General features: G+C 42.6%; 1 protein-coding gene across 1 annotated transcript in view; it reads right to left on the reverse strand.

Moving 5' to 3' along the window:
* Positions 1-1,144: 1,144 nt before the first annotated feature.
* The window catches only part of SFMBT1 (Scm like with four mbt domains 1), a 50,263-nt gene continuing 31,644 nt past the window's right edge, over positions 1,145-19,763 (reverse strand). Inside the window, exons 12-20 of the mRNA XM_049776158.1 lie at positions 16,973-17,015; positions 12,528-12,592; positions 11,552-11,691; positions 9,623-9,732; positions 7,361-7,536; positions 4,756-4,934; positions 4,328-4,573; positions 3,753-3,881; positions 1,145-1,949 (exon numbers count right to left, since the gene is read on the reverse strand). Coding sequence (XP_049632115.1) covers positions 1,809-1,949; positions 3,753-3,881; positions 4,328-4,573; positions 4,756-4,934; positions 7,361-7,536; positions 9,623-9,732; positions 11,552-11,691; positions 12,528-12,592; positions 16,973-17,015 — 1,229 coding nt within the window. The 3' untranslated portion in view covers positions 1,145-1,808. The remainder of the gene's footprint in view (positions 1,950-3,752; positions 3,882-4,327; positions 4,574-4,755; positions 4,935-7,360; positions 7,537-9,622; positions 9,733-11,551; positions 11,692-12,527; positions 12,593-16,972; positions 17,016-19,763) is intronic.

The following is a 19,763-nucleotide window of genomic DNA, read 5'->3' on the forward strand; positions in this document are numbered from 1 at the left end:
ATTTAAAAATTTTATATATATAAGAGGAATGATTATGTTAAAAATTTGCGAGTGACTAGGAAAAATTTTTTTTTTTTTTGGTTTTTGGGCCACACCCGTTTGATGCTCAGGGGTTACTCCTGGCTATGTGCTCAGAAATCGCCCCTGGCTTGGGGGGACCATATGGGACGCCGGGGGATCGAACCGCGGTCCGTTCCTTGGTAGCGCTTACAAGGCAGACACCTTATCTCTAGCGCCACCTTCCCGGCCCCTTTTTTTTTTTTTTTTTTTTTTTGGAAAATTTTTAAAATACTCAGCAGGGCTGAGATGTGGCTCAGTGGCAAAGTGCATGCTCTGCATGCATGAGACTTGGGATTTAATCCCCAGCACAAAAACAAGAACAAGTGAATAAAGCAAAAAAAGCAACACATGAAGGGAACAATCTATATGTTTTTTCTCAGTTTCCATGGCTGGTACCTGGCGTATTGCTGATGCTCCAACTGTCAGCAGCACAACTATCAACAAAAACTCACCCAAAATAGTTTTATGTCAACTTGACCTGGGTGAAAACAAACACCTAAGATAAAAAAAAAAAAAAACCAAGTCCTGACTGTGGTTATGTTCAAATGAAAGATTAAAATCAAAGGAAAAAAAAAAAAAAAAGAAAACAAGTAAAATCTTTGACTATGCAAAGATATTTCCAAAATCCTTAACTACTTCTCAACTCTCCCAGCCACGGAGGACATGCTGTTATAGAAATCCCATGTTCTGTATCATCCTCTCATACTTCCTCTGTTGCTTCTTCCAGATGAGTGCCTGGTAATGCAAAGGGAAACGGACTTTACTGTATAACCAAGAACACTAAAACTGATCTCTCTCTACAGTGAGGGCTCTAGGAATGAAAAGTAAGACAAACAATTGGAGGAGAGAAAAGTAAACACAAACACAAGAACTCTCTCCGAGAACCACTGGGGAGAGGGCAGTTACACTGAATTACAGTGTAATTACACTGAATTACAGAGGGCAGTTACACCAACAATCTGTACTACTAAAGCGGGTCAAATGGAAAACCCTGACAGTAGTTCTTCGATCAGGTCGGTTGAGGAACTGGTGTAAATGCTCACACAGTGCTCCTCCAACCCCAAGTTTTTAGTTTAAAGTGTTCATGGAGCTTAAAAGCGGCATCATACTAAGAATCCACCTGTGTGGCTAGAAGCTCACTTATCCACAGAGGTAGTAAACAAAGGAACTCCTAAAAATGGATTTTAAAATGATTTCGAGTGTGACTAGACATTCAAAACCCTAGAGCCTCATAATCATCCCCAAAATGAACTGTTTTAATTTAAAAAAGCTTAAAAACATGATGACAAAGAAGCACTGACATATGCCTTAGGCACAGTCCCAAATCAGAGCTGACTTAAAGCTATGTCCTCTCTTTCTAAGAAAGAGAAAGCAGAGAACAAAGTTCGATCTACAATGGGAAGGAACAAACGAAAAAACCCAACAGGGTGCTTTCCAAAGTCTAGATAAGTCTTCATTTTCAGGCCACGACACTGGAAACTTTTTATGAGTCTTTTCTTCACAACCTTAATTTTTTTTTAAAAAAAATTGTAATCTGAAGAGATGCCCCCATGGTCACTGGCAGGAGAGCCACTTCTGTGCAGTTTCTTCTTCCTCTGTGTGGATCCTCCTTCCCTGAAAGTGCAGAGCAAGGGAGCTAACGCCCGCAAGGTCATGGCCCCCCGGACTATCTCAGCTCCCTCGGTAGGATGGGCGAAGGATTTGCTGTATTTGTGCTTCGAAGATACAGCTCACTTTGGTTGTCCTTCTCAGTTGGCAAATTGCTCGTAAAAAGCAAACTTGATCCTCTCAATGTGATGGCAGAGTTTGATGGCAGGGCCCAGTTTCAAGTCCATACACTCTTGAACCGTGGGCAGGGTGAGGAGCAACAGGGCCTGCCCATCGATTTCCTGGGAAAGCACAAAATACAAGTCATCAATGATGTCGGTGATAAGTTCATCACAGTCCCTTTTTCACTCTGGCATTGCTATAATCAGTACATAATTTTCTCCTACAAACTAAGAATCACACACTCCCTTAGAAGGCTTTGCATAAGCTTCTATTCTACTGATCTTGAAAATTATTCATAAAGTTTTACCAAGAATATGAATACATTCTATAATTTCTGCAGTAAACCAATCAGTGCTGTAACTTATAATAATGTGAGAAAGAATTTTTTTTTTTTTTTGCTCTTTGGGCTCAGGTGTTACTCCTGGCGATTCAGAAATTGCTCGTGGTTTGAGGGGCCATATGGGAAGCAAGAGGATCAAATGCGGTTCATCAAAATACCTTACTGCTTGCACCATTGCTCTGACCCAGGAATTATTATTATTATTATTATTATTATTATTATTATTATTATTATTTTGGTTTTTGGGTCACACCCGGCGGTACTCAGGGGTTACTCCTGGCTGTCTGCTCAGAAATAGCTCCTGGCAGGCAAGGGGGACCATATGGGACACTGGGATTCGAACCAACCACATTAGGTTCTGGATCGGCTGCTTGCAAGGCAAGCTGTGCTATCTCTCCGGGCCCAGGAATTATTTTTTAAAACTCTAAATTTCAAAGAAACATTTTGGGGGAGTCATACACAGAGGTGCTCAGGACTTATTCCTGGCAAAGTTTGGGGACCGTATGGAATGCTGGATTAGATGCATATAAGGCAGCATCCTAACCACTGTACTATCACTCTTGCCCCCAAAGAGTATTTTAACTGTAAGTTTCAAATTTTCTTATTCTGAAAATAAGAGATTGCTAACGCTCTTCAAAGATGTCCTGTATAATTTAAAATAAAAGGATAGGGGCCAGAGATATTGCATGAGGCTTCAAGTGGTTGCTTTGCACATGGCTAACCTTGGATACATATGATTCCTTCCAAACATTGTCAGGAGTGATCCCTCAGCACAGATCTAGGAGTAAGCCCTGAGTACTGCTATGCCCCTAAACCAAAGACAAATTATAATAAAGTAACAGAACATTTGCCTTAAAATCGAGCACTACTCCTGAGCCTAACACATTTGTTACTAAATGTTATTAAATTTTGGGAGAAGTTGGGTCATAGCCGATGATGTTCAGGATTTACTCCTGGCTCCGTACTCAGAACTCACTCCTGGCTCGGCTTGAGGATGGACAAGTATAAGGCAAGAGCCTTAACTCCTATATCCTCTCAAACCTCAATGATTAATTTTTGTTAAACAAATTCATTATTTTGGAAGAGGAAAATTAAGCAGGACACGCTTGATTTTAAACCATCTAAACATTTGGAGGGAAGAGACAAATCTGAGGAAAAATGGTAATCACTAAGAATGTCTCCACCATAAACAAAGTCAGAAAAATCATTTTTATCGTCTTAAATAAGTCTACTCTTTATTTATCTTTGTTTTGTTTTTGGGCCACACCCACAGGCACTCGGATTAATCGTGGCTCTGTGCTCAGAAATTGCTCCTGGCAGGCTTGGGGGCCATATGGGATGCCGGGGAACCAACGCAGGTCTGTGCTGGGTTGGCAGCAGTGTGCACGGCAAACACCAAACCACTGTGCTATCTCTGGGGCCCCAAGTCTACTCTAAGACAAACAAACAAACAGACTTAAAATGATATTTCCCCTGTAGGATAGAACGATTTTTCCTAACAGTTGTAAATAAATTGCTGTTAGAGCCAAAGTCCCAGGCTAAAGAGACATAATGTCCAAGACGCAAAGGTCTCTGTGATTACCTGGTCTAAGAATATTCGTGCTAAGGGGGCACAGTCGGTGGATCTGATGAACCGGACAACATCTGCCACGCTCCACTTCAGAGGGTTACTGTCCAAGTGCAGCCTTTCAGTGACTTCGATCCTTATTTCCTTCATGTCCCACAACAAAACAAAACCAAGCGGTGTGAGAGGTACTTAATCCTAAAAATGTCTCTATAAATTCCTAATCCTCCAAAGGCAGAAGTCTATGAGATGTGGGTTGTTCTTTTTTTTGGGGGGGGGGAGGGGGGTGTTATACCAGAGTAGCTTGGGAGCTGCTACTGATTCTAGACTCAGGGTTGCCAGGCAGTACCTTAACTCCAGCCCTAAAATGTTTTCTTTTTTCTTATTTAAAACAAGTCACCACTCTGAAAGAGATAATCCTCCTTGTAAGTAATTGGCCTCCGAATAATCTGAGACAGGAAAGTCACTAAATTTGGAATTATTTCTAAAGGAACCTAGACAACTGAAGTGACATTAAAGCAAGTGGGATGCCAACATCAGCAACAAGTAGATTCTAATTGGAAGTTCTAGTGACAGGAAAAATGACAGGGTACCTTTGGTGAAGGAGGCTTATTCTCATCGTCAGAAAAGGAAAAGGTGCGGAGCTCCCTCTTCCTCCTTTGTCTGTCAGGAGGCAGCGATGTGGATATCTCACTTTGGGTGGGAGAAGAGGAGCACGACTTTTTCTCTGACATTTCTGACTCTTCCTGCAGCTCATCGGGCTGTTCGGAGGTGCTGCCCTCACTTAGAGAGTCATCCTCCCCTTCGTCTGGATCATCCTCCTCTTCGCCCCCACTTCCCTAGAAGAAAAAGAATGGGATCACAGTGAAATGTGAGACAGATCCATCCCCCACTTCAAAAGCACTTGCAGGGGACAGAGATCTGAGAGAGAGAGAGAGACCTGCAGGTATTTTTCCTGTCCCTATTGCATTGCAAAGTAGTACTGCAAAGCGAGATGACAGGTAGAGCAGCGATCTCATACCTGGGGGGAACCTACAGGTGTATTATCAACAGATGCAGATGAGCGTTTCTTCTTATGAACAAATACATTTTTCCGCCTCTTTCTTCTCTTGCTGGCTTTTTTCAGGACACATGCTAAGTTACTATGCCCACCTGGTGGTCTCCCAATTCTTTTATTTTTCTTCTTTCCATAATAGTGTGCTAAATGTGAATGACAAAGAAAAATTAAGTTGCTTCATTATTTTTGTGCACCTCAACCCACAAGAGGTTCTATTAGCACAGCAGAAAATAGATATGCTGCGTATAAGATTGAAATTCTATACACTCGGAAAAATCTAAAGTGTACAGTTATTCAATGTATAGTTTGATTAGTACTGACAAAAGCATCACCCTTCAAGATATAAAGTATCTCCATCCATCTAGAAAGCCCCAACTATCTCTTCTAGTCATTCCTTTCGCCAGAAACAATCACTATTACAATTTCAGTCAATACAGGTTATTTTTCATCATTTTAGAAATCATCCAGTAGGTATTTTCTTTGTAAATGGCTTTCACTCAGCATGTTTCTGAGATTCATCTATGCTACTGTATGCATGAGTAGCTGTTTCTTTTATATTGATGAGTAGCATTCCATTATATAAATCAGTTGATTTATTCTGTTGAGGAGCACCTGAGTGTTTCCAAGTTTGTTATTAAGTTACAAATATTCTTGCAAAAGGCTTCTTGTGGGTGAAGTTTTCATTTTCCTTGGATAAATAACTAGAAATGGAATTGCTGGGGCACTCGGGGGGGGGGGGGAGAGATGCAGAGTCATCTTTGTAAGAAATTGCCAGATGGCTTTTCAAAATAACATAGATTTATACCCTCACCAGTGAAGTATGAGAGTCAACTTATAGAACTGCCAGTCTCTTATTTTTTTTTTTTTTGTTTGTTTTTGGGCCACACCCGGTAACGCTCAGGGGTTACTCCTGGCTATGTGCTCAGAAGTTGCTCCTGGCTTGGGGGACCATATGGGACACCGGGGGATCGAACCGCGGTCCGTCCAAGGCTAGCGCAGGCAAGGCAGGCACCTTACCTTTAGCGCCACCGCCCGGCCCCCAGTCTCTTATTTTAGCCAATTAATGGGTATGAGTGATTTCTCCTTGTATTTTCAATTCCATGACTAATATTCTCTAACACTTCTTCATGTGCTTATTGGCTACCTGCATTTCTTCTTTTGCAAAGTGTCTATTCATGTCTTCCTTCATCTTTGGGGTGGTGGTGGGTTCAAAGGGAATTTGTGGAGGTGCTTGAGCTGATTGGTGGTCAGGCTATCCACCATACTTGTATTTGGCAGTGTTTGGGAGCCAGAGAGAGCTGAAACTAAACTCAAGGCTTCCCACATGCAAGGCCACTTGAGTCAAACCCTCAATCTTTTCATTTTTATTTCCTTGGATTTTAGACCCACACTTTGTAGTGCTCAGGAGCTATTCTTGATTATGTCCAAAGCTCATGCTGGTTATGTTCAGGGACTGCTGGGGAATGAAATCAAGGTTGGCTGCATGCAAGGCAGCACCTTAACCCCTCTATTATTTCTGGGGTTCATTTTACTTTTAAAATTTATCACCTCCAGGAACTAAAGTGATAGTATAGTGAGAAGGGTATTTTCTTGCTTGCAGCTGATTCAGGTTTGATTCCTGACACCCCCTAGGTCTCCTGAACCAGCCAGGAATGATCCCTGAGTGCAGAGCCAGGAATAGACTTGGGCAACACCAGGTGTAACCCAAAAGTCTCCCAACTACTAACTTTAAACTTTATAACTCTATCTCATGGTGGTGAGTTCATTAAAAAAATTAAAAATTGGGGCTGGAGAGGTAACACAGCAGTAGGGCCTTTGCTTTGCATGCAGACGACCCAAGACAGATGTGAGTTCAATTCCTGGCATCCCATATGGTCCCCCGAACTTGCCAGGAGTGATTTCCGAGCACAGAGTCAGGAGTAACCCTAAGTGCTTCTGGGTAGGAAGTACTCAGGAAACTATATGGGATACTTGGGCTTGAACCCGGGTTGGCTGCATGCTCTGGCCCCTAAAATCTATTATTTAAAAACAAAAAAACAAAAAAACTATTATTTAAAAATTAAAGAACTGGGGATATGGCTTATATGGTAAACATAGCCTAACATGTTAAAAGATCCTAAATTCAATCCCTGACACTACATACTGCCAAGTCTGCCCTGGAGTCCTCTGAGCATAGCCAGACTGAAGTGGCCTCTATGAAAAACAAGACAACAACAACAACAAAAAAGCTATAGTGATCATATGACCTATAGCTTAAAATACTTTATGGCTTTATTTTATTTTGTTTTTTTTTGTTTGTTTGTTTGTTTTGGCCACAACACAGAGGTTATTCCTGGCTCTGAGCTCAGAAATTGCTCCTGGCTAGGGGACGATATGGGACGCCAGGGATAGAACCGAAGTCCATCCTGGGTCAGCTGCGTGTAAGGCAAATGCCCTACTGCTGCACTAGCACTCCGGCCCATACTGTCTCGTTTTAATAGAAAAAAGTTTTTTGTACTTATATTATTGATGAGGGGCTGAAAAATAAAAATATTTCCAGGCTATAACACCTTTGAAAAAGATGACTCACTATATTTGGTCTTTGTAAGTACAGAGCAGTTCTCAGAACACTTATCCAGAACCATCCGTGGACCGAAGAGATTGGGACAGCACTCCAGTTTGATACAAGTTTGCCGGCAGAATTCAGTGACCCGATCTGCTGTTTTCACTATTTCAACAGTAGCACGATAACTCTTTCCTTTGTATCTGCCATTGGAAGACACCACAGACACCAAGTTTACTGAGAGATGATTACCCGGTAAAAACAAAAACAAAAACAAAAACAAAAACCAAGCATATTAAAAGACCTGAAAAATATTTTTATTCCCTTATAATTCATATTCTTAAATTTTTTGGAGGGTCACATCAGGCAGTGCTCAGGGGTTACTCCTGGCTCTAAGCTCAGAAATCACTCCTGGCAGCCTCAGGGGACCATATGGGATGCCGGGATTCGAACCGCTGTCCTTTTGCATGCAAGGCAAATGCCCTACCTCCATGCTATCTCTCCGGCCCCAAATTTTTTAAGATGCTAAAAACAAATGTAAGCATATTAAACAAACTAAATCTCAAACATGGTAAGAAATGTAAACCAAAGGCTGAGTTCTCTCAAACATGGTAAGCAATGTAAACCAAAGGCTGAGTTCTCTGAAAGGATAAAATAAGCTTTTTGCTTATTTCCTAAGCTAAAGGTTTTTAACTAATAACCACCAAAAAGTAAAGTGACTTATTATGTTTTCTTTACCCTCAGCAGTGGAGAGGCCATCAAGCAGTATAACCTGGCAAATGTCCCCCGTTTACGAGAAGATCAGGTCAGAAAACAAGAGTAAATACTTATCAGCTTAGTAATTCGCCAAAGTAACTTCATGGCTCTTAATTCTAGTAAGAAAAACATGTCCTTTACATTTTGTTGGTTTGTTTGGGGGCCATACCCAGCAGTGCTCAGGGAACTACGCAGTGTGGGGACTATGTTCTGGATAAAGCAGACTTCCTGCATGCAAAGCTTGCACTCAGCTCTTAAGCTCTTTCTTGGCCTTAGAGGCTTTTTTTTCTTCTTTTTGGTTTTTGGGCCACACCCGGTGGCGCCTCCTGCCAGACTTGAGGGACCACATGGGATGCTGAGGATCAAACCCAGGTCTATTCCAGTCGTCTGCATGCAAAGTTAATGCCCTGCTGCTGTGCTATCACTCCAGCTCAAGGACATGTTTTTTAATCACCCTTCTGTCTTGCTTTACCTTTTCCATATAAATATACATATAAGGAATATACATATATGTATATACACATACACACATATATACATACATACATTTGTTTGTTTATTTATTTATTTATTTATAGTCTTGGGCCACACCTGGCATAGCTCAGGCCTTACTCCTGGTGGGTCAAACCCAGGTCAGCTATGTGCAAGGCAAACACTACCCACTGTAATATTGTGCCAATGCCAAGTTTTATATTTCTAATATCTCATTTTTACCGCAATCAAAAAAATAAAACAATGGCTAATGATAATAGAAAATTTTAAAAGACTTGGGTTGAAAAGCTAGTACAGCAGGCAGGGGTACTTATCTTGTACACAGCCAACCTAGGTTGAATTTCTGGCACTCCATATAGTCCCGAGCCCTGCCAGGAGTGATCCCTAAGCACAGAGCCAGGAGTAAGCCCTAAGCACTACTGGGTATAACCAGAAAACAAACTAACAAACACAAAGTCTCAATTCCAAAACTGTTTTTTTCATCACAAATAGTTGAAAAACTGCTTAAGAAAACTTAAGTATTTTAATATTACCGACAAAAAAAATGTATCCTGGGACCCGGAGAGATAGCACAGCGGCGTTTGCCTTGCAAGCAGCTGATCCAGGACCAAAGGTGGTTGGTTCAAATCCCAGTGTCCCATATGGTCCCCCCGTGCCTGCCAGGAACTATTTCTGAGCAGACAGCCAGGAGTAACCCCTGAGCACTGCTGGGTGTGGCCCAAAAACCAAAAAAAAAAAAAATGTATCCTGTCATCTTTTTTAAGAGGGAGGTCCGGGGTTCAGGTGGACAAGGAAGGGAGAGGAGGCGGACGAAGAGAGGGATATGGAAGGGGAGGAGGAAGAGGTGGAGGAGAGAGAGGAGGAGGAAGAGAAAGAGGAGGAGAAGAGGAGGATAAAGGAGGAAGAGAAGAATAAGAAGAGGGAGAAGAGGCGAAAGTTAGGAAGGAGGAAGAGAAGAGGAAGGAAAGGAGGAGAAGGAGAAAGATCGTATTCTGCCATCTTTAAGGACAAATCAGAATAAAGTGCAAAGGACCTACTTACTTAGCTTTGAGGATTTCCCCACATCCATGCCACACAGAATCCTTGTCTAGCTGTAGCTCCCGAAGGACACGGCTAGGTTTATAGGCTGCATTGATGAGTAAAGTGAGGACCTGCAGTCCAGTTTAAAATGAAAAAAAAAATTCTATCATTAGGACCCATTTTTAAAAAAATACCATACACAATATGATTCTTCCCATACTAATACAATGATGCTGATTATGTGAGCTTACTAGAGCTGCAAATTATTATTATTATTATTATTATTTTGGTTTTTGGGTCACATCTGGCAGCACTCAGGGGTTACTCCTGGCTCTATGCTCAGAAATTGCTCCTGGCAGGTTCGGGAACTATATGGGATGCCAAACCACCGTCCTTCTGCATGCGAGGCAAATAAATGCCTTACCTCCATGCTATCTCTCCGGCCCCAAATTATTATTTTTTTAAGTTTTTTAAGTTTATTGAAACCATTGTGATGTACAGAATCCTTCCAAGCTGTGTTTCAGTCAGACAATGAATGAGGGCCAATCCCACTACCAATGTTGATCTCCTTCCACCAATGTTCCCAAACACCAACCTTTGCCCCTCAGCCGGCCAATATAACAGGCCCATTTCAAATTTAGATTGTTAGAATTTGGGTCTCTTGAGTCCATTGTTGTTGAGACTTTGCTTGGATATTTACTTCTGTCCCTTTCTTTTTTTTAACCTGAGACAACTTGGCCCTTGGCCCCCATCTTTTCATATTCATGTTTCTCCTTCTCCACTTTCTTTCCTTCTTCTCACTATACTCTGGAGCCAGAGCTGCAAACTTAAAGAGTAACCATATTCATAAATTCAAAATATTATGGTAATCGCAGCCAAGAAAAGGGGACAAAAAGGGGGCCAGCAAGATAGTACAATATTAGCTTTGCACCCAGCTGACAAAAAGTGTTGCTTTGAGGCTGGAACAATAGCACAGCAGTAAGGCATTTGCCTTGCATGTAGCTGACCTGGGAAGGACTGGGTTTGATCACCAGCATCCCATATGGTCCTATAAGCCTGCTAGGAGCGATTTCTGAATGCAGAGTCAGGACTAACCCTTGGCACTGCGGGGTGTGGCCCAAAATCCCCCCAAAAAAGAAAATTACATTTGTGGGCCAGAGTGATAACATAGCAAGAAGCGTATTTGCTTTGCATGCAGCCAACCCGGGTTCAATCCTTCGCATCCTATATGGTCCTGAGCCTGCCAGGAGTGATTTCTGAGCGCAGAGCCAGGAGTAACAACCGCTGAGCACCATGGTGTGTGGCCCACAAGACTAATTAAAAAATAAAGAAGAAAATTGCATTTATTGGTGACATTTTGTAGAGTGATGAGCCTTCTTGTGACAGGAGGTTTTGGACTCAGAAGCTGCAGATACCAGACCCTGCCACTCCACCACCCTTACGGCTCAAAAGCACAGTATCCTGGGCCCGGAGAGATAGCACAGCGGCGTTTGCCTTGCAAGCAGCCGATCCAGGACCAAAGGTGGTTGGTTCGAATCCCGGTGTCCCATATGGTCCCCCGTGCCTGCCAGGAGCTATTTCTGAGCAGACAGCCAGGAGTAACCCCTGAGCATTGCTGGGTGTGGCCCAAAAACCAGAAAAAAAAAAGCACAGTATCCTTTCATTTGTTCCTGACTGCATCTGACAACGGCTGGCCCTGGCCGGGAAACAGACAGGTGTTGTGATCCTAGAGCCCATTAGTGCCACATAGTCTCTCCGCCCCACACTCTTGTTCAGTTCTCATGTGGTATCTGATGGATTTTCTATGCTAACGGAGGTAAGCATGCTATGTATGGAAATGCAAAGTAACTTAGGTAAGCCTCAGGAGCAGAAATGACATGTTCAGTTCCTTAATCACTACTGACAAGTAGTACACAGATGGTACACATATCTCTGTGCACAGGTCCTTACCTCTCTAAGGACCAGAACACAGTTCCCAGGCCCCACACACTGAGGCAGCTCAGCAATTCTTCCTTTGTTAAGATATGGCCCTGAGAAACAACGGTGGTTGAAGTATATCTTTGGACAGCAGTACTTTCCATTAATCAGGACTAGGAAATAAAAAGAAACAAGTACTCATAAGAGTCATTCTCCATCTATGTTACCAAAGTTGTATTATTACTGTGGTTAAAAACAAGTGTCAAAGGGGCCGGAGCGGTGGCACTAGAGGTAAGGTGTCTGCCTTGCAAGCGCTAGCCTAGGATGGACCGAGGTTCGATCCCTGGCGTCCAATAGGGTCCTCCCAAGCCAGGTACGATTTCTGAACGCATAGCCAGAAGTAACCCCTAAGCGTCAATGGGTGTGGCTCAAAAACAAAAAAACAAAACAACAAAAAAACAAGTGTAAGGAGCCAGAGCAGGTACGGCAGGTAGGGGACTTGCCTTGTACACAGCTGATTAGGGGTAGAGCTTAGAACCACATGGTCCCCTGAGCAATACTGGGGGCTAATCAAGAATACTGAGCTGAGAGTAGTTCCTCTTCATTGTTGGGTATAGCCTAATTCCTTCCACTTCTAAAAAGTTGAAGAGAAGGGGTGGAGGGAACTTATTTATTTATTTATTTATTTATTTATTTATTTATTTATTTATTTAGGTCTTTGGGATACACCTGATGGTGCTCAGGGGTTACTCCTGGTTCTGCTCAGGGGAGGCATATGGGATGCTGAGGATCGAATGCAGGTCTGTTGTGTGCAAGGCAAGTGCCCTACTTCGTGCTATTGCTCTAGCCCCAGAGGGAACTTTTTTAAAAGAACTCAAAAATATAAAATAAACTCACAATTGATAAGACTCCTTTGAGGTATATATTGGAAATCAAAGGTATCATCCAATGTGTTTTTAAGCCCATTAAAAGAAACTAAATGTCTTCTTTTCTAAGATGCGCTTAATACCTGAGTCTGTGGAATTCAGTTCCTGATTCTTCAGACCTTCGTGGACCATCCTTGAGGAAGATATTCTGAGTCAAGAAAAGACAGCAAATAGTGAGAAGACCGTTAAGGTCAGTAAAGTACGAGAGAATTTGCTTGAATGGATGAAAGCAAAGGCGACAAATCATAAGATCTCTACAGCAGGTGCTTCCTTGATCATAGTTTAAAAAAAAAAAGTAGCAACAACTGGGACTGGGGCACACATTTTGCACGTGGGAGGCCCAGGCTTGATTCTTTAAACCACGTGGTCCTGCAGCACTGACCAAAGAAGCCCCAAATCAAAATATAGAATGACAGAAATTGTTTTAAAACTATGTAAATGAGTAAATGGGGCCGGAGAGATTGACATTGGCGTTTGCCTTGCAAGCAGCCATCCCAGGACCAAAGGTGGTTGGTTTGAATCCCAGCGTCCCATATGGTCTCCCGTGCCTGCCAGAAGCTGTTCCTGAGCAGACAGCCAGGAGTAACCCCTGAGCATCGCTGGGGATAACCCAAAAAAAAAAAAAAAAAACCAAAAACCAAAAAAAACTACATACATACATACATATTTACTATTCATTTTTTTTTTGTTTTTTTTTTGGGCCACACCCGGTACCGCTCAGGGGTTACTCCTGGCTATGTGCTCAGAAGTTGCTCCTGGCTTGGGGGACCATATGGGACGCTGGCCCCCATATTTACTATTCTATTTTTTTTCGATTTTTTTTATAAATTATCTTTATTCAAACACCGTGATTACAAATATAATTGCAGTTGTATAATTACAGTCATGTAAAAAACACCCCCCTTCACCGGTGCAGGATTCCCACCGCCAATTTCCCAGATCTATCTAATCCCCACCCCACCCACACCTGTACTCAAGACAGGCTTTCTTTTTCCCTCATTCATTCACATTGTTATGATAGTTTTCAGTGTAGTTATTTCTCTAACTGCACTCATCACTCTATGTGGTGAGCTTCATGTCATGAACTGCATCTACTGAGAACATATTTACTATTCTAATAAGCCAAAGGACAGTGTTATGATACTATAGGTTCAACTAATTTATTATTTTAAATAGTATTTGTTTTTGTTTTGGGCCACAGCAGGAAGTGCTCAGGGCTTGCTAATGGCTCTGCACTTCAATTGCTCCTGGAAGTTCTTGGGGGGCCATATATGGTGCTGGGAAGGACCCTACCTATTGCACTGTTGCTCAAGCTCCTAATTTATCTTTTTAGAATACTTCTGCTAAAATTTTGAATCGGTTTTGCTATCTAAAGGGAAAACCCAAGCCAACATTTTTTGTCATTGCTATCTCACTTCTCTACATGGCCAAAAATTCTGTGACCTTTCCTTCTACTTCTATTTTCAGTTTTATTACTCAAAGCCATAAAGACAACATGTACATTTGTACATTTTACAATTTGGTGGGGGGGTTGGCCACACCTGGTGGTGCTCAGGTGATGAGAAATAGCTCCTGACTGCTTAAGGGACCATATGGGATGCAGGGGATCAAACCCGGGTCAGTCCCGAGTTGGCCGTGTGCAAGGCAAATGCCGTAACTGATGTACTCCAGCCCCTTATACTAAGTAGTTTTTTTTTTTTTTTTGGGGGGGGGGGGTTTGGGTCACACCCGGCAGTGCTCAGGGGTTACTCCTGGCTCCACGCTCAGAAATCACCTCTGGCAGGCACAGGGGACCATATGGGATGCCGGGATCCGAACCACCATCCTTCCACATGCAAGGCAAACGCCCTACCTCCATGCTATCAGGCCCCTATACATAAGTTTTTTATGTTGAAATATGACCTTCAATGTAATTAGAGACGGGAATTTTGGGCAGTAAAAAAAGGTGTGTTCTAAACCAATAGGACCGGTGGTCTTTCAGGAAGAGGAAGAAAGTGGTTGGAGTGACAGCACAGTGGTAGTGCTTGCCCTGCATGCAGCCAATCTGGGTTCAATCTCCTAAAGCCCAACTGGTTCCTGACCCCCCCCCCCCCCAAGGAATGGTCACCTTTCTGGACAAAGCCAGAGGTAAGAAATAAGCCTGGAGCACTCCTTCATCTGGCCTTAAAAAAACAGAGGGGCCGGAGAGATAGCCCCTCTCCAGGTATTTGCCTTGCATGCAGAAGGACAGTTGTTTGGATCCCGGCATCCCATATGGTCCCCCAAGCCTACCAGGAACGATTTCTGAGCATAGAGCCAGGAATAACCCCTGAGCGCAGCTGGGTGTGACCCAAAACAAAACAAAACAAAAAACAGAGAGAGAGAAAGCTCTCCCTTGCTTTCCACCTCAGCATGTGAGAACACAGCTGAAAAAGGACAGTCTGCAAGGTGAGAAGAGGACCCCTGACCAGAGAGTTGCAGCCTCCAGGACTGTAGGAAAATTCTCCTCTGTATTCAAGGCACTACCTTAAACAGTATTTGTAATGGCGGTCCAAGAAAATGGCAGGGGGGGAGGGGAAGAGCCACAGAGATAGCACAATGGTAGGGCGTTTGCCTTGCAAGCCGCTGACACAGGACCAACAGTGGTTAAAATCCCGGCATCCCGGGCCGGAGAGATAGCACAGCGACGTTTGCCTTGCAAGCAGCCGATCCAGGACCAAAGGTGGTTGGTTCGAATCCCATTTGGTCCCCCGTGCCTGCCAGGAGCTATTTCTGAGCAGATAGCCAGGAGTAACCCCTGAGCACCGCTGGGTGTGGCCCAAAAACAAAAACAAAAACAAAACAAAACAAAAAAACAAAAAAATCCCGGCATCCCATTTGGTTCCCCGTGCCTACCAGGAGCAATTTCTGAGCCTAGAGCTAGGAATAACCCCTGAAGCGACGCCAGATGTGGCCCAAAAACCAAAAAAAAGGGAGAAAAAAAAAGGCAAAAGAAAATGGGGGTGGGGGGGAGATACAGGGGGAAAAGAGATAGAGAAGGGGGAAAGAAGAGGGGGGAGAGAGAGTTTTCCAGAATGAAGAAACAAACCCTTAACCCTTGTACTTTTTTGGGGAGAGTAGGAAGTGTTCATTCCTGGTTGTGCTCAGGGGACCACATGGAAATGGAACCCCAAGCATATATACCAACTCTTTGAAACACCTTCCCAGATCATGACCTTGTACTTTCAGAGCTGTACTGATGAACTGCTTGTTAAAAGCTGTGTATAAACCTGTGCCACAAAGGGGATCTTGAAGGGGCACATAGGTACTCTTTTAGAGATTTTTTTCCTCTTTTGAGTTAGTTGGCTTTTATTTCAAAAAATATTTTTCTCACTGTGACATAACATATCTTGACTTAAAATATTTGCCCTTCCTCAGGCCCGGAGATAGCACAGCGGCGTTTGCCTTGCAAGCAGCTGATCCAGGACCAAAGGTGGTTGGTTCGAATCCCGGTATCCCATAGGGTCCCCCGTGCCTGCCAGGAGCTATTTCTGAGCAGACAGCCAGGAGTAACCCCTGAGCACCGCCGGGTGTGACCCAAAAAAACAAAACAAACAAACAAACAAAAATTGCCCTTTCTCAATAAACACCAGTATAGACTCTATTTTTTTTTTATTAAAATGCCATAAGGCTCTAAAAGCCAAAGAAAACTACTTGTGGAATATCTTGAGAAATTATATAACACCTTTTGGTTTTTATTTATTTATATGTATATATAGACACATATAAATAAATAACCATAGCTGGAGCAATAGCACAGAGCTAAGGCATTTGCCTTGCACATGGCCAACACAGGATGGACCTGGTTCGATTTCCAGCATTCCATATGGTCCCCCAAGCCAGAAGCAATTTACTTATTTATTTTTTGGTTTTTGGGTCACGCCCTGCAGTGCTTAGGGGTTACTCCTGGCTCTACGCTCAGACATCGCTCCTGGCAGGCTCAGGGGACCATATGGGATGCCGGGATTTGAACCACAGTCCTTCTGCATGCAAGGCAAACACCCTGACTCCATGCTATTTCTTCGGCCCCAGGAGCGATGTCTCATCGCGTAGCCAGGAGTAACCTCTGAGGGTCACCAGGTGCAGTCCAAAAACAAAACAAAAATATATATATATATATAATATAACACCACTTCAGAAAATGCATATCCTATAAGAAATAAATAAAATGCCAAAGTAAATGATGATGTTTTTATCTGAGAAAATAGGGGCCGGCGAGGTGGCGCTAGAGGTAAGGTGTCTGCCTTGCAAGCACTAGCCAAGGAAGGACCACGGTTCGATCCCCGGCGTCCCATATGGTTCCCCCAAGCCAGGGGCAATTTCTGAGCACTTAGAAGGAGTAACCCCTGAGCATCAAATGGGTGTGGTCCAAAAAACCAAAAAAAAAAAAAAAAAAAAAAAGAAATCTATCTGAGAAAATAACATCCAAAGTGAGAAACTCTTAGGAATAGTTAGTTCTTCTAGATCTAATTTTCAAATGCCAACTGGACAAATATATTACATTACTTACTGTTTTTCTGGCTGAACAACGGCAATTTTCTTCTGTTTGTATACTGTAAGAAAATATAGATAATATATGTATCAAGAAAAAGACAAAGGAAAACACATATTACAAAATATTAGCCTATTCAAAGTGCTGATATATGTAAATATCTAGACCAATGCACATTTCTGATAGGATCTTTATCTAGAGAGGGCCAGAAAGATAATATAGGAGTTCAGGTGCTTGTCTTACAATCGATTTTATCCCTGACACCACATACTTCTCCAAGTACTGCTGGTAGGAAAGGCAGAGCTCAGAATTAGAAATAGCCCAAGAGTAACTCTAAGTTTGGCTAAAGCTTCACCTCCTTGTAACAGTACTTGCAATGTCTCCCAGGGTTGGTAAAAAAAATTTATTTATTAAATTTTTTTTTTTTTTTTTTTTTTTTTGTGGTTTTTGGGTCACACCCAGCAGTGCTCAGGGGTTATTCCTGGCTCTAGGCTCAGAAATTGCTCCTGGCAGGCACAGGGGACCATATGGGGTGCCGGGATTCGAACCGATGACCTCCTGCATGAAAGGCAAATGCCTTACCTCCATGCTATCTCTCCGGCCCCTATTTATTAAATTTTGTGTGTGTGTGTGTGTAAAAAATTTATTTATTAAATTTTGTGTGTATGTGTGTGTGTGTGTGCAGCCAATCTGGGTTCAAGCTCCTAAAGCCCATCTGGTTCCCTGAACCCCCCCCCCCCCCGAGGAATGAATATATATATATATTTTTTGGGGGGGTCACACCCGGCGGCGCTCAGGGGTTACTCCTGGCTCTGTGCTCAGAAATCACCTCCAGTAGGCTCAGGACCATATGGGATGCCAGGATTCGAACTGCCGTCTGTCCTGTGTTGGTTGTGTGCAAGGCAAACACCTTACCACTGTGCTATCACTCCAGTTCCTATATATATTGTGGGTTTTTTTCTTCCAAGAGAAAGCTAAATCTCAATTACAGAGAACATAAAGAATTGAGAAGAAAACATTTATCTTTTCTTTTCTTTTCTTTTTCTTTTTCTTTTTTTTTTTTGTGGTTTTTGGGTCACACCTGGCAGTGCTCAGGGGTTATTCCTGGCTCCAGGCTCAGAAATTGCTCCTGGCAGGCACGGGGGACCACATGGGATGCTGGGATTCGAACCGATGACCTCCTGCATGAAAGGCAAACGCCTTACCTCCATGCTATCTCTCCGGCCCAACACTTATCTTTTCAAGTTTCCATTGTTAATGAATAAATTTGACCAAATGTATGGCTTGTAAATTTATTACAGAATAAAGTGGCGATTCCCTAAAATAAAACTTAAGTATGAAGAGAAAAGAAAAAAGAAAAAGAAAAGCTCTGCATCATTTATCATCAGGGAAATGCACATCAAAGCAATAGTGATATATCATCTCACACCGGTGAGACTTGCACACATCACAAAGAACAAAGCAACCTTTTTGTTGGTCTTTGCTGGGGATGTGGGGGGAAAGGCCCCTCGTTCATGGTGTGAATGTCAACTGATCCAGTCTTTTTTTGGTAATTAAATAATATCTTTAAGCACCGTGATTACAAACATGTTTGTAGTTGGGTTTCAGTTATAAACAAAGAGCACAACCCTTCACCAGTGTAACCTTCCCACTACCAATGTCCCCCAACTCCCTCCTCCCCAACCCCCTGCTTGTATTCGAGATAGGCATTCTACTTCTCACTTACTATCATTGTCATGATAGTTGTTAGTGTAGTTGTTTTTCTAACTGCACTAATCACTCTTTGTGGTAAGCTTCCTATTGTGGGACAGTTCTTCCCGCCCTCATCTCATCTCTGAGAGTTACTACCATAACGTCTTTTATTTTTCTTTTCTTTTTTGGGGGGTTTTGGGTCACACCCAATGGCGCTCAGGGGTTACTACTGCCTTTGCACTCAGAAGTTGCTCCTGGCAGGCTTGGGGTACCATATGGGATGCCAGGATTTGAATCACCATCTGTTCGAATCAGCTGCATGCAAGGCAAACGCCTTACTGCTGTGTATCTCTCCGGCCCCCATAATGTCTTTTATTTTTCTTAAATCCCACAGATGAGTGAGACTATTCTGTGTCTGTCTCTCTCCCTCTAACTTATTTCACTCAGCATTAATAGTTTCCATATCTATCAATGTACTGGAAAATTTCATGACTTCATTTGATTCAGCCTGTTGGGAAAACAGTATGAATACTTCTCAATAAATTAGTAACTGAGTTTCCATATGAATCAGCAAGTATACTTCTTAACAACTAGCCAAAGAGCCTAAAATCTCTGTTCTAAAAAGACATTTACACTCCTATGTTCACCGCAGCACTATGCACAATAGCTAAATCTGGAAACCATCCAACTGTCCAAAAACAGACAGACGACTGTATAAAGAAACAATGGTATGACTCTACTTGAAGATAAAATCATACGCTTTTCTGTTATGTAGATATCTCTGAAGAGTATCAAGCTGAGAAAAGATAGGAGAGGAACAGACACAAAATATAACTCATATTCAGGATATAAAGAAACATAATAGGGGAATGATAAATGTTCAAAGACAATAGAGACTGAGAATTTTCAACTTTTCAACAGAAAGACTTTTTAACAGAAAGTTTACTAGAGAAGGGAGATGCAGAGGAAGAAGGCACTAGGACAGATGCGGAGGGAACCAAACACTCCAGTGGAGGGTATGGAGCTGGAATGCTTTCCATATGAAGCTCCACCAACCACTGACAGTTTTGCAAACCATGGCGCATAAAATAAAATTGACAAAAGCAAACAAGCAAAC

Source organism: Suncus etruscus, chromosome 7 (assembly GCF_024139225.1).
Source record: "Suncus etruscus isolate mSunEtr1 chromosome 7, mSunEtr1.pri.cur, whole genome shotgun sequence".
NCBI classification, from domain to species: Eukaryota; Metazoa; Chordata; class Mammalia; order Eulipotyphla; family Soricidae; genus Suncus; species Suncus etruscus.